The following is a 12,051-nucleotide window of genomic DNA, read 5'->3' as shown; positions in this document are numbered from 1 at the left end:
GACAAGATAAGAGTGTGACATTCAAAATCCGGCAATTTCACAGCACAATTATATGGAAACACGCAAGCTTGCAACTACTTTATGGTTTGAAATCAATCGCTTAGGCCCTAACGACACTAAGGCCTCCCCGGTCTGCCTGAGAGCAGCGTGCTCCACTGCTGATATAGCCAGCATCGGTTAGTCTTCATGAATTCTGACTGAATATACGTCTGAGTTTTCAAATTACTTGCACGGTCTCCTTTTTTGGAACGAATGTCATGTGGGTCTTAATTTATATCTTAAAATAAATCAATTGTGACTTGTTCTGCTTTCTTTCCTTATAGACGCGGGTGACAACAGCCTTCATTTACAGCATGTGCTTCATGCTGTGTATTCCCAGAGCCTCTTTTCACTCGTGACTCGATATGACATGGCACGAAATGGAGAACGCGTCACCCCGGGAGTGGAAATGACATGAGAAACCCTATGCAAAGTGTACAGTTTCTCATGAAAAAGAAGCATTCAGTTTTGGCTACAAGCAATTAAATGCACACATAAATTAAGCCGGCTAATTAAAGCCATCTCGCTCCGTGTTTGCCGAGTCTGGTCGTAAAAAGAGAAGAAAGAAAGGAGTTCCCATCCGCAAATTGCTCTCGGTTGAATGCGCTCCTATCTCCTGGATGCAGATGTTCAGCCTCTAAACAGCTGCTCTGTCGTTTGTGTCTTGCAGTGCCGTCCTTCTGGGGGCTGGTGAACTCGGCCTGGAACCTGTGCTCGGTGGGGAAGAGGCAGTCGCCCGTCAACATTGAGACCAGCCACATGATTTTCGACCCCTTCCTCACGCCCATCAAGCTGAACACGGGCGGACGCAAGGTAAGACGCGCACGCTGACAGGCGCGGGACTGAGGCCAGCCTTTGGTTTCTGCTCGAGGGCCACACCTCTCCACTGGTTTTGCACGGCTTCTTGGGGGCGACGGCGTTGGCTGCTCCTCCAGCGGCGCTGCGCCTTGATAAGGTTGCGCACATCCCTGATCGATTGCTCCTAACTGCGGTTTGTGTTGGCCCACAATGCCAGCCATTTGTCTAACGCAGGGCTCTCCCGGCGATAAAACACAGCACGATTCACCTATTCAAGGATGCAGAATGCTCGTGCCCTGCTTCCAGAATAGAACCCCCGAACTTTGTCTTTAAGGGCTTTATAGATGAGAGCCGGCTGCCTGACAACACATTAGCCCAGCATATTGTTTATTTTCTCCCGCTGTACAGCGGTGCGCCAAGGACAGAGATCTGTTCGGTGGTGTGCCATATGACAGCAGCTAATTGGGAAGCCTTCGCAGATGGGCTGCTTTCAAAAGTGCACGCTTGCATGGTGAGATTAATGTTATGATTAGTTTATGTTTATATTCCAGCAGCGAGAACAGGGTTAGCCTTGGGCAGTGATAGAGCGTATAGGACGCATTGCAGATTACCACCCATGGTACACCGCTACAGTATACGTCTTCATCTCACCGATAGACCCCCGTGATGCCTTGTTTGATAAGGTTCTGGTCCGGCAGTCTCTTATCGGGGAGTTTAATCTCCCAGAATTGAATTGCAGATCCTTCGACATGCTTAGAATACAATGGAAGAACTGTTAAGGGAAGATGTGATTACACTCAGTCGCTCATTCCCTCACTCTGCTAGGCGGGACTTACAATAAAATAATTAAAATGACATTCTTTCCCTGTGTCGGAGCCCTCATGCTGCACCCTGAGAGCAGCAATCCCTGCCGAGCGTCTGGAGCAGGGACATCGTTCACAATGGCACCATTTTACCGCTATTAGGATAAATCTCTCAGAGTAAGGAAGGGAGGGAGGATGTGATATTTAGGTTTACGTCTCAATGTCAGCACTGGAGACAAATGAGTCTGGGCGGGACTGTCCTCTACTGAGAAAACAACATTTGCACGAATGCTTACGGAGTCTGACAGTATGTGGTTGTTTTCCCTCAGAGCAACAAAAAAACCAGAGCTGGAATTCTTCATAGTGAGAAACGATTCCTGTGATGCCAGTGAGGAGGCTGACCTTGTCTCTATTTACTGTCACCATCAACACTCCTAATCAGGGGATGCACCGACACCGATACCAGTATCGGCTATCGAGTCCGCTCGTCCACGGAGTACTCATACTCGTACTCGTACTCGTGAAAGCTCCCCGACACCTCCCAGCTAGTATTACATGACGTCGCCCACAGTTACACAAGAGACCACAAGCGATGTCCGTGGTTTTGGAGAGTTTTCAATATTAATGAAAATAACCCACTTAAGAGTATAAATTATGTTCTACCAAAATATAAAGACACCAGCACCTTAAAGTGCTTCCAGAATCAATACGGGAAAAATGTATAATTTAGGAGCCAGTTTTTGTACATCTCTAATACGTTGGCAATTCATTTCTGATGAAAATTCATCATTACACATTTCCAGCTTTTATATTACGTGGTTACGTCCTTAGCGGCCACGGAAATCCCTGAATCAAGATCCCGTTTGTCCACCTGATCTCGCCAGATCTCCATTTGCACTGGAAAAACAATCAATGATCAGTTTCACAACATTTCAGGCTATTCTCGTGGGTTAAAGACGTCTGGCTTTTCTCATGCTAAATCGGTCAAATGTTGATATTTTCACTTGAGCGGCCGCAACGTTATCTTTGATATGCTAGTTAAGAGAATAGTGGGAATGAGTGGTAATGGTCTCGTTTTGGTGTGTTTGTTTATTCTCTGTGCAGAAGAGATTCCTTTTATGGGAAGTAGATTTTGAAAACTTTCTTCTGGTAGAGTAACTTTAATCACCGGAGACATTTGGACCAGCGGAGTTAGCCCGATGTCGCTCACCAGTTAAACTGGTCAGTGGATCCTGTAGCACAGAGCCGTGCTACATGCTACATGCTACATGCTAAAGAGTTTCGGGGCACACACACCAGCGATGCTACATGCTACATGCTAAAAGGTTTCGGGGCTCACACACCAACGATGCTATATGCTACATGCTACATGCTAAAGAGTTTCGGCACTCACACACCGGGCTCAGGCTCTGCACCATAGACTTCTACAAAACTACCTTGAGTCTATATTATGACGCAGGATTTTCTTTTATCGAGATTTTCTTTTATCGGTAACTTCAGGATTAACCCCGGGATTTCAGTACTGCAAAGCAGATTAACTTCTTACTGGGATAAATCACCTCGATACTCTTGGAAACAACCCGCCTATTTTTAGAATATCCTGATTGGTGCACGGATTGTCCCGCCCCCTTGGAGAACTCGGAGAGGGGAGTGTTTAGAACAAAATAAATCCTCGTCACTGAGGCTTTAAAGGATGTTTTTATTCTTGTTCCCGACTTGTTCCAAGTCTGTTTAGTTCCACGAGGGTTTATGTGTAATAATGGGGTTAATAATAATGGTCACGCCTGATATAACTGCAGAAACATGTATTTCTGGAGCGCACATCTCCTCTGCCGTCACGGTGATGAATGAATATCATATAATCTCATGAAGTCTCGCATCAACAAGTCAGGAACGTTCCGAGTGGATCGGGCCCGACAAAGTCACATCTTAACACTCCCCCGATGATTGGGAGGAGATCGGGACTGAAATCGTCCCGATGATCCTGTAGTGTGTGTCGGCCTTAACAGGACACTATAGATTTACCTTCAGGAATATGGAACATTTGGCTCGTGTCACTGAGAGCGCAGAATACTGGGGAGGAGCACATTTTTATTAGCTTTTATTATTCTTTTGCTTTCATGTTCCAATATGTTCGATAACATGCCCAACTTCATGGTACGAGATTTCGTTTTGTGGACCAAACACACCGTCTCTCCTGCACAGCCTGCAGGTTAGCGTGCTTTATATTGGTCTTAGTAAAAAGAAAAAGCTCAGTATTACACTTCATAATAATTACTACTGCGTTCCATCTACTTACAGCTGCTCTTTTCCTGCTGTTGGGATTTTCTCAGTCACATTCATAGAGTAGTAATAGGCAGCTGTCGGAGCTTTGATGCTTGCTTGTTTGTGAGTCAGTTCTCACGTTGACCGATGCTATTTTTTGACTCATTTGAGTTATCTTTTGAATCTTAAAATAGAAAAAAAGAAAAAAAATCGTGTTATCACACCCGATTGAACACATTCATTTTACTCATCCAAGTCTCCAAATGATGACTTTCCACTTTCGTCACAAACCAGCTGATTTTCTCCGTGTCTCCTGTCATACTTCCTCCTGCCACCAGAGGGAGACACAACTAACCAGCCCGGAGTGATAAACGGCATCTGTCGCAAGTTAAAAAAGATTACGGTTTATGAGTCAATGTCGCCACAGTCACGCTCCGGGTCACTTTGAGGTCTGATTGTCTCATTCGACAGTCAGAAGATGTTTCCCAGTAAAACTTAAGTATGGCTCGTAATAAGCTGCCTGCACAAACAATCTTTCGGGTCGGTGTTTTACAAGAGGACAGTCTCAGTGTCCGAGGCAACAAAGCTGAACAAGACCATCAAGGCGGCCCGTAATTGGCCCACATTTAATTTTGGGAGCGCTCCTATTTACTGCTCGCCGTTGGAGTCTCATCTTCGATGAGTTTTAGGAGCCGCTGCACACCAACGGCTCCCAGAAACGCCCACACACAAGTTCAACTCTCCTCTGCTTTATCTCCAAGAAAAGTTTCTCGAGTTCCAGAAACCATTTTGGAGTCGCTCTCCCTTTCTCTTTTATCTCTGTCTCTCTCCATCCCTCCCCTTCCATTTCCAGTGGCCTAAATGTAATCTGTTGTGTCTCCGTCTCTCTGAGCACCTGAGCTGTCAGCCGGCGAACATGAAGCCGGCTTCACCTTGTCAGTGCTGATTCATCCCCGCTCCGTCTCTGGCTGTTTGGCAGCCAGTCAGCCTTGGCCAAACACGCCACGGAGACCGGTAAAGAGCCTCCGCCCGGCCTCAGCTCGCCACCTCCACAACCCGGAGAGAGCTTAAACCCCACGCTCTGCGCGGTGGGGGGGGGGGGTAAATTAATCCCCCACCCCCCAATGCCCCTACTGTGCCACAATGCATGAAAAATATATGAGGGGTGGGCGGAGATGAGCTGCTCCTTTAATAGATTCTCATGCTGCCCTGTATTATGGCTAATGAACAGTTAAAGGAAATTTAATTGACCTCCAAAGAAAATTTTTAATTAACGACGAGGAGACATGCAAGGCTATGTGCAGCAGGTTGAAGAAATCACAGTTATTAAAAAGGCTCTATTAATTGAATATTTACTCTGCCATAGATGAGCTGCAATTACTTGAAGAGATTTTAATGAATTTAATCACTTTGGAGCTTGGGAGGCAGATAAAGCATGATTTCGGTTCCCCCCCCCCCCCCCCCCCCCCCCCCCCCCACCCCCTCCGGTGCCGTGACACTCGTCCCTCACATTTATAAACGGCACTTACACAACAGGACTCGATGTTTTTTGTCCTTTTTTCCATCCTTGCTTTATGTGTCAAACTGAAACGCAGACAGAAGCCGGCACTGTTCCTCACGTCTGTGGAACATGCGGCTCGAGATGTTTTTCGCCGTGACGCTCTTTCATCCGGGCGTGTTGAAGAAATGAAAACCGGATCTTTTCGGCTGGAGAAGCACTTAGAACCGACATCCAGTGACGGAGCACGAGTGTTTTTAAAGCTTCGAGACATGAACCTGTCATCCAGTTAGCTCTCGGTTCTAACTGGGTGTGTAGTAGTATACAGTACACAGATACTTCGTATTTGTACTATTTTTACTAGTTGTACTTATTTGTATTTGGAGTGATTTGTGCGCCTTGTCATTTGTTCATAAGCGTGACGTGAGAGACGTCACGACATTTTGAGGTTGACAGTTTTTCATCCAGAGGAAAAACGTCGGTGGTATGGATGAACGTTCCTCTTCTCCACAAACAAAATACGTTGATTGGAAGCGGGTACACAACTCTGCAGATATTCGAGGCTGCTTCAAGTTTTTTGTTGTTTCTAATTTTATTTGTTTAACTCGTGCAACACAGTACTACTACAATACTACAATGATGTCTACTCATTAGTCTGAAGCTGAGTTCCGGAAATGAGTCAAGACAACATCATGGTAGTCATAGAAGACCTGTACTTCCAAAGTATTGGTCGTTTTGTATTCAGAGCAAAACTAGTGATCATGTGCAGATTTATTGTGATTATTTTCCTCCTCCTTGGTTACATTTAGTGGCTTTGTTGGTTGGTTCACCCGTGATTTCCGCATTTCTTGAAATCAGTTTTACATTATTTATAATAGTAATTTATACACAGCCCAGCTAGTCAATTACTTCTTTCCTTCTGCGTTCGAAAATTCTTTAATTTGTGAGATCATGGTGTTTGCTGATGATCACGCTGGAGAGTCGTTGGTGAAAAGCACGTGCTTTGGAATCCCCCTCTTTGGAATTTTCTCTTGGCTGCAAGAACTCCAGTCAATCTATAACACTTCTGCTTTTACAAAGTATCTGCTCTTCTACTTGAGTAAAATAATGAAAAACTACGTTTTCCACCTCTGTGATGTAAAGAGCCAGTTCCAAGAGGTGCTGGTCCACCGGATGACCAAGTCTGAAGAGGTGCGACCTGCAGGTTTGGGGGTGTGTGTGTGTGTGTGTGTGTGTGTGTGTGTGTGTGTGTGTGTGTGTGTGTGTGTGTGTGTGTGTGTGTGTGTGTGTGTGTTCACCGCTGGCCGCCCTGCATCTGTCTAATCGCAGAGACTGTGAGGTGTAACAACGGACGGCACAGGCTCCAGCACGGCAGCTGTAGAGGGGCGCCGCCTCCTCCGGTTTTTTCGCCCTGCCGGACGAGCCAACCGATCAGTTATCAGTCAGAAAAGGCGCCACTGAAGCTCTCCCTCCGCGCGGCCGTGTTGCACGGCAGGTGTTTTCTATCAGCGCGCAGTGCTGTCCCTGTGTGTGACGGCTGTACAGCCGCTGCCTCTGCTGCCCCGGTTGGCTTTGCTCCAGGTTGGATCACTGCAGATATTTGCAGGTAGCTGCACGATCCACACATACGCCTGGACCTGCAGATAATGTGGGTCCCCCCACCCCCGACCCCCCCGCCGCCGCCGATGATTTATTGAAGCGGATGCACAGTTAACGTGTCATAACCTCAACACTGCTGACACAATACAGATAGTTGTTTCGGTGGTACGTGCAACCGAATCAAACAGAAAAGGAAGCGTGTGAGTATTTTTACATCCTGACACGTCATCAGTGAAATCAGGAAATATGTTTTTTAGGATTATTTTAGAGCTTGAGAGGTTTTCTTGCCTTCAGATTTTCAGATTATGGTCTCTGCACTCATGTTAACCAACTTGAGGTCTCGTCCCGTGCCTGTTATTTAGTTTGTGGGTGGAGCAACTCCCCTGTTACTCATTATTATCACACTCAGTTTTCTATGTTTGCAGTTCATGTCCTAGTTTCCCTCATTGGGTCCACCTTGTGCTGGCCTTGTTTCTTACATACCATCCTGTAACATCTTGGTCTCGATCTGTTTCCGTGGTTCTCCTGAAGGTCGGTTCATACGCCATAAGAACAAGAAGAAAGTTGGCCACTGCCGAACAAAGTGACATCACTTTCTTCGGCCAGAAAATTTGGTTTTCGCCGACAGTCTGGGCTGAAGGGCGTCGGTGCCGCACTGCAGTGTGCTGCACTTTCCAGCTCGCTAATCATATTTAGCATGTAGCCTCTCTACTGTATGAGCCCCGCAGCTCGTTAACGAGTCGGAGTGTGAAGTTACATGGTGCAGTTAAACCCGGGCCAAAATGGCGGCTCGGACACAAGCCTTCTCTTTTATAACTGAAACGGTTCAGGTAAGGTGTTTCTGAAAACATTTGAAGCGAGAACTATTGCTGTGCAGTTGGCAAGCTAAAATGCTAAAATGCTTGCTTGACAGACGTGTGCCTGCTGTGAGGGGTGCGTGGTCTGCGGCGAGGGGGCATGGCCTGCGAGTTCCACAGCTTCCTCTCGGAGTTTGAACCCTCCTGCCAAACAAGTATTTTTTTTCGGCAGTTGGCTGACGTCGCGGCAGAACCTTTACTTCTTGCTCTTATGGGTTCTTACGGGAGTCTGCAGGGACCCAACCTCGCCTGTGTTTGTACAACCCAGCCACATATATTGTTGCATATCTTTTGAGTGCAGTCGTCATACTTTACTTGATGGTTTCCATCTATTTTAGTGAGGTTCTCTTCATTTCAGTGTTTAAGGTGCTCAGTTGAACTCTCAGTGCTTTCCCACCCGTTTAGCACGCGGCTCGTACAGTTAACCAATCCGTCACATTCCCACAATAACAGCCGCCACAATAAAGAGTTTCATTTGGAAAACAGATGTGCGGCGGTATTGTGTTGATATTGTTCCAAATGGATTTTTTTAGGAGCTGAAGGTACTTGGATTATCCACGTGTCGCTCAATCACTGCTACTTGCAACACGTTTATGCGGCTGCGTCGAGCCTCACCTGCAGCGATCGTGGTCGTTTCGTCGCAGTTCAGACGGCAACACTTTGAGCGTTGTTCTTGCTGCGTACGCGGGAGTTTGCCGCTGTACTCGTCACAGTCAATGAGTTGACGAGCGTGAGTCACAGGCGCAAGCTGAAGTAAACGGGAGCTACATGCATTGTGATAATGTTGTCTTCATATATTGCAAACTGTGTTTCAAGTCAAGAGTTACGTTTGGGTCGACTGAACTTGCGGGGTTGAGGGGCAAGTGCACAATACCGCCATTAAACTGAGGCACGAGACAGTCAAATGTCAAGAGAGTCAATTGAATTCTGCAGTCAGATACAAATGCAGATCACCGGTTACATCGATGTCAACATCCGTGGTACGACCATATGTGGGGATGGATGGATGGATGGATGGATGGATGGATGGATGGATGGATGGATGGAGGTTCGAGATCTTGAGGCCCAGATGCCAAATTGCATTCTGCAGGTTTGGGTTAAAAGAGAGGAGAAGCCAAATCCAGGCAAATCTGAGCTGCACGTCAAGCAAAAGAAGAAGCAGCTGGTTGAAGACAGATGGTTGTTTTAATGCTGTGGCCTCTTTTATGAGGATTCCAAAAACAGATAGATGAGACAGGTAATTACTCAGACTGATGAGAGTCAGCTTTTCCAGCATTTACAAAAAAAAAAAAAAGAAGCGGCAGCTGTGACGGTTGAACACTACTTAAAAAGACTTGACCACTTCCTTCAAGACTGAACTCTCACAATCAAATCCATTGTTTGGTGGCAGTTGGGATCAGTGTCTTGATTGAAAGGGGATGGATCGTCCTGCTGGCAGAATGAAAGGGAAAACTGAAACATTCCACATATTATAATCACAATTACAAAAATGATTTAGTGAAAAAAAAAAAAAAGAGAAGATATTTCTGAGTATTTTTCTGGCTGTATTTCAAATGTAAATGAAAGTCCACCAACAGCTAAATTGGGATATTTTTTAGCTTTGTTATTTCTCCTGTTGATTCTGCACTCCTTCTGAGTGGTTTGTTACTTTCCCATTCGTTCTGCACTTTAAGGAGGGGTGGGTTGGGGTTGGGGTTGGGAGGGCGGCTGCGGGGAGCTGCTTCACCTCCACCCCTCACACAGCATGTCGGAGGTAGACTCAGGCCCCGTCCTGTCAAGTCAAAACGCATCGACTTTGCTGTTTCTCGTCAGGAAAGTTTCAGGCTTACACGGCAACGTCCTTCAAAACGACGTTCGTTGAATGGCAAGAGCAGAAACACTGAGAACAATATAGTTAAAACGAGCTTGTTGCTGGAATGAAACCACACACACACAGGGGTACAGACAACGATACGCAATGACCGACTGTCAAAATAAAACTACCAAGTCCAGGAGATTATGGAAACAGTGTTGTTATTGTTCATCTGCTGAGCGTGTGCAGAAGAGCTATTTACTACGGCCGTGGTGCGCGTGCGCTGTGTCGTTTCTTTCCTCGCTTACGCGGTTGCAGAGCCCGAGCGTTTTCAAAAAGTTCCCCCTTGGGAGCCATTTCCACAAAGTTGCGTTTTCAGTGGCTCCCGTTGTTGTGGAGCTGGACACTCGAAATGTAAACGGAACGTTTTGCGTTTTCACTTGAAGTTTCCGGTTTGTTCGGAGGGGAGAGGTGGCGTGTGTGTGTGTGTGTGTGTGTGTGCGTGCGTGCGTGCGTGTGTGTAACAGGCTGATTTGTGAGGAAGTGGGTCAGAGCTGGCGGGGTTACCCCATGTCCTGCGCAGACAGCCAGGCGGAGGCAGGACACTGCACGACACACAGCTCTTCCTCCATCGTCCTTCATCTGCTTTTCAAACAGTGCTAATGAGCACTGTGGAACAAAAAAAAAAGAGGCTATCACAGGGGTTTAGAGCTGAAAACGAGTCGGAGAGTCTCATGTGATCCGATTTAGATTGGGTCCCGTCTGCAACCCGTCCCAACTTTTTTTTTTTGAAGCAGCGGTCGTCTCTTCTTCCCCTGATGGATGACTTCTCAGAGCCGGTAATGACGTCTCCTGGGACGACGCGCTGCAGTCTGTGGTGTTGTCTGAGGCTTTGAGGCGGAGCTGACGGAGGGATTTTCATGGCCAAGCTCTGGCTGATGGACACATCATAGAAGACATATATTAGATATAGTAATTATGACTTGTTATGAATAAATGACACCACAAAACTTTAGAAATCGACAGAAGAAACCCAAACCCACAGTCCCTTGTTCAAACTGCATCACCTTAAAAATCCACTCAATCCCACTGAACACATATACGATTATTGTGTCGTTTACTTTAGCGATCTGTAGCACCGTGAACATTTCTTTAAGGGGAAACTCCAGGAAGTCGTTATTTTGTGAAAACATGACTTGAGAACCGGTTGTGTAAATGTTTCCCACACAGAATTCATCAACTATGCAGCAATTATATGATAAATATGTAATCAGGTCACCTTAAGACAACAAAAAAAGAACTTCCAAGTACTGCGGAAGCAATTAGATCATGTAACAATAACTACAAAACCAACTTGTGAGTAATGGACAGATTATTTTGTGCAGGATCACTACCAGTGAGTGAGGAAGCAGCCTGATGTCCACGGCCACAGAGGACATCCTCTGCAACTCTAACTGGGTCATAGGCTCGACAATAATGCCTCTAAATGCGACCTGTGTGAGATATATGGCCGTAATCTAACCAAATCGGGCTCCTCTAATTGATGAAGTGAGGCCGGGGCCCATCGGGACTCACTGCGAGTCTTTGCTGCTGATGAAGACGAATTATTTCACCTAACAAGGTTACTGGACTCTCTGAGAACTTAGACAAGTCAGTAATTAGGGTGCAGTTACTGTCGGGCTGATCAAGCCCGAAAATACCCCCACATTGATCAGGGTCGCGTAAACAAATACGTAAAAACGTTGTTTTTGAATTGCAAAATTTTGGTGAAGTCAAAAAATGGATTTGACACGTTTAAGAAAACACAGAATATAATCATTCTAATATATTGGGACCAATAGTGGACATTAAAAAAAAACATTTTCTTACACTTTTCATTCTATCATTTGGATTTTAGCTTGAATGCACAATATATAATTCACCCCAGCTTTATTCTTAATATTGCGAAACATTGGCTTAACCCAAATTTAAACATTTGCAATCGTACGTTGTCATTTTTCTCTTTTTTCATTCACCAGTGGGAGTCTTGAAGTTTCAATCCGGTATATTCGAATATTTGTGTTCCTCGTCTTCTAAAAAAAAAAAACGACAAACATACATGGATAGATTATTGGTGTTATGGGTACTGGCAGCAGAAATCACAATGGAAGCATGTTTGGAACAGCTTTCTATGGTAATTGCTCTTGATACATTTAAGAAAGTATATATAGAAGTAAAATATATCAAATACGGCTATTTTTTCTTTTTTTTCTTTGGGTTTTTTTGCACTTTGGTTTCCGAGAGGTGTGGAAAAAAAACGACCCGAGATCCGCAACTGAATTAGTGTTTTATACTTGACCTTTTTTACCAACGGCATTCTTGGACACAACTTCAAAATAAAAGTCAAAACAACGTATTTTC

General features: G+C 45.5%; 1 protein-coding gene across 1 annotated transcript in view; it reads left to right on the top strand.

Annotated features, from left to right (window-relative positions):
* The window catches only part of LOC308117923 (carbonic anhydrase-related protein 10), a 256,609-nt gene that overhangs the window by 113,121 nt on the left and 131,437 nt on the right, over positions 1-12,051 (top strand). Inside the window, exon 3 of the mRNA XM_080477043.1 lies at positions 710-852. Coding sequence (XP_080333169.1) covers positions 710-852 — 143 coding nt within the window. The remainder of the gene's footprint in view (positions 1-709; positions 853-12,051) is intronic.

This window comes from Lipophrys pholis (assembly GCF_963383615.2).
Source record: "Lipophrys pholis genome assembly, chromosome: 1".
Classification (NCBI taxonomy): domain Eukaryota; kingdom Metazoa; phylum Chordata; class Actinopteri; order Blenniiformes; family Blenniidae; genus Lipophrys; species Lipophrys pholis.
Note: the sequence above shows the minus strand (reverse complement) of the source record. Positions and strands in the feature narration are given on the sequence as shown.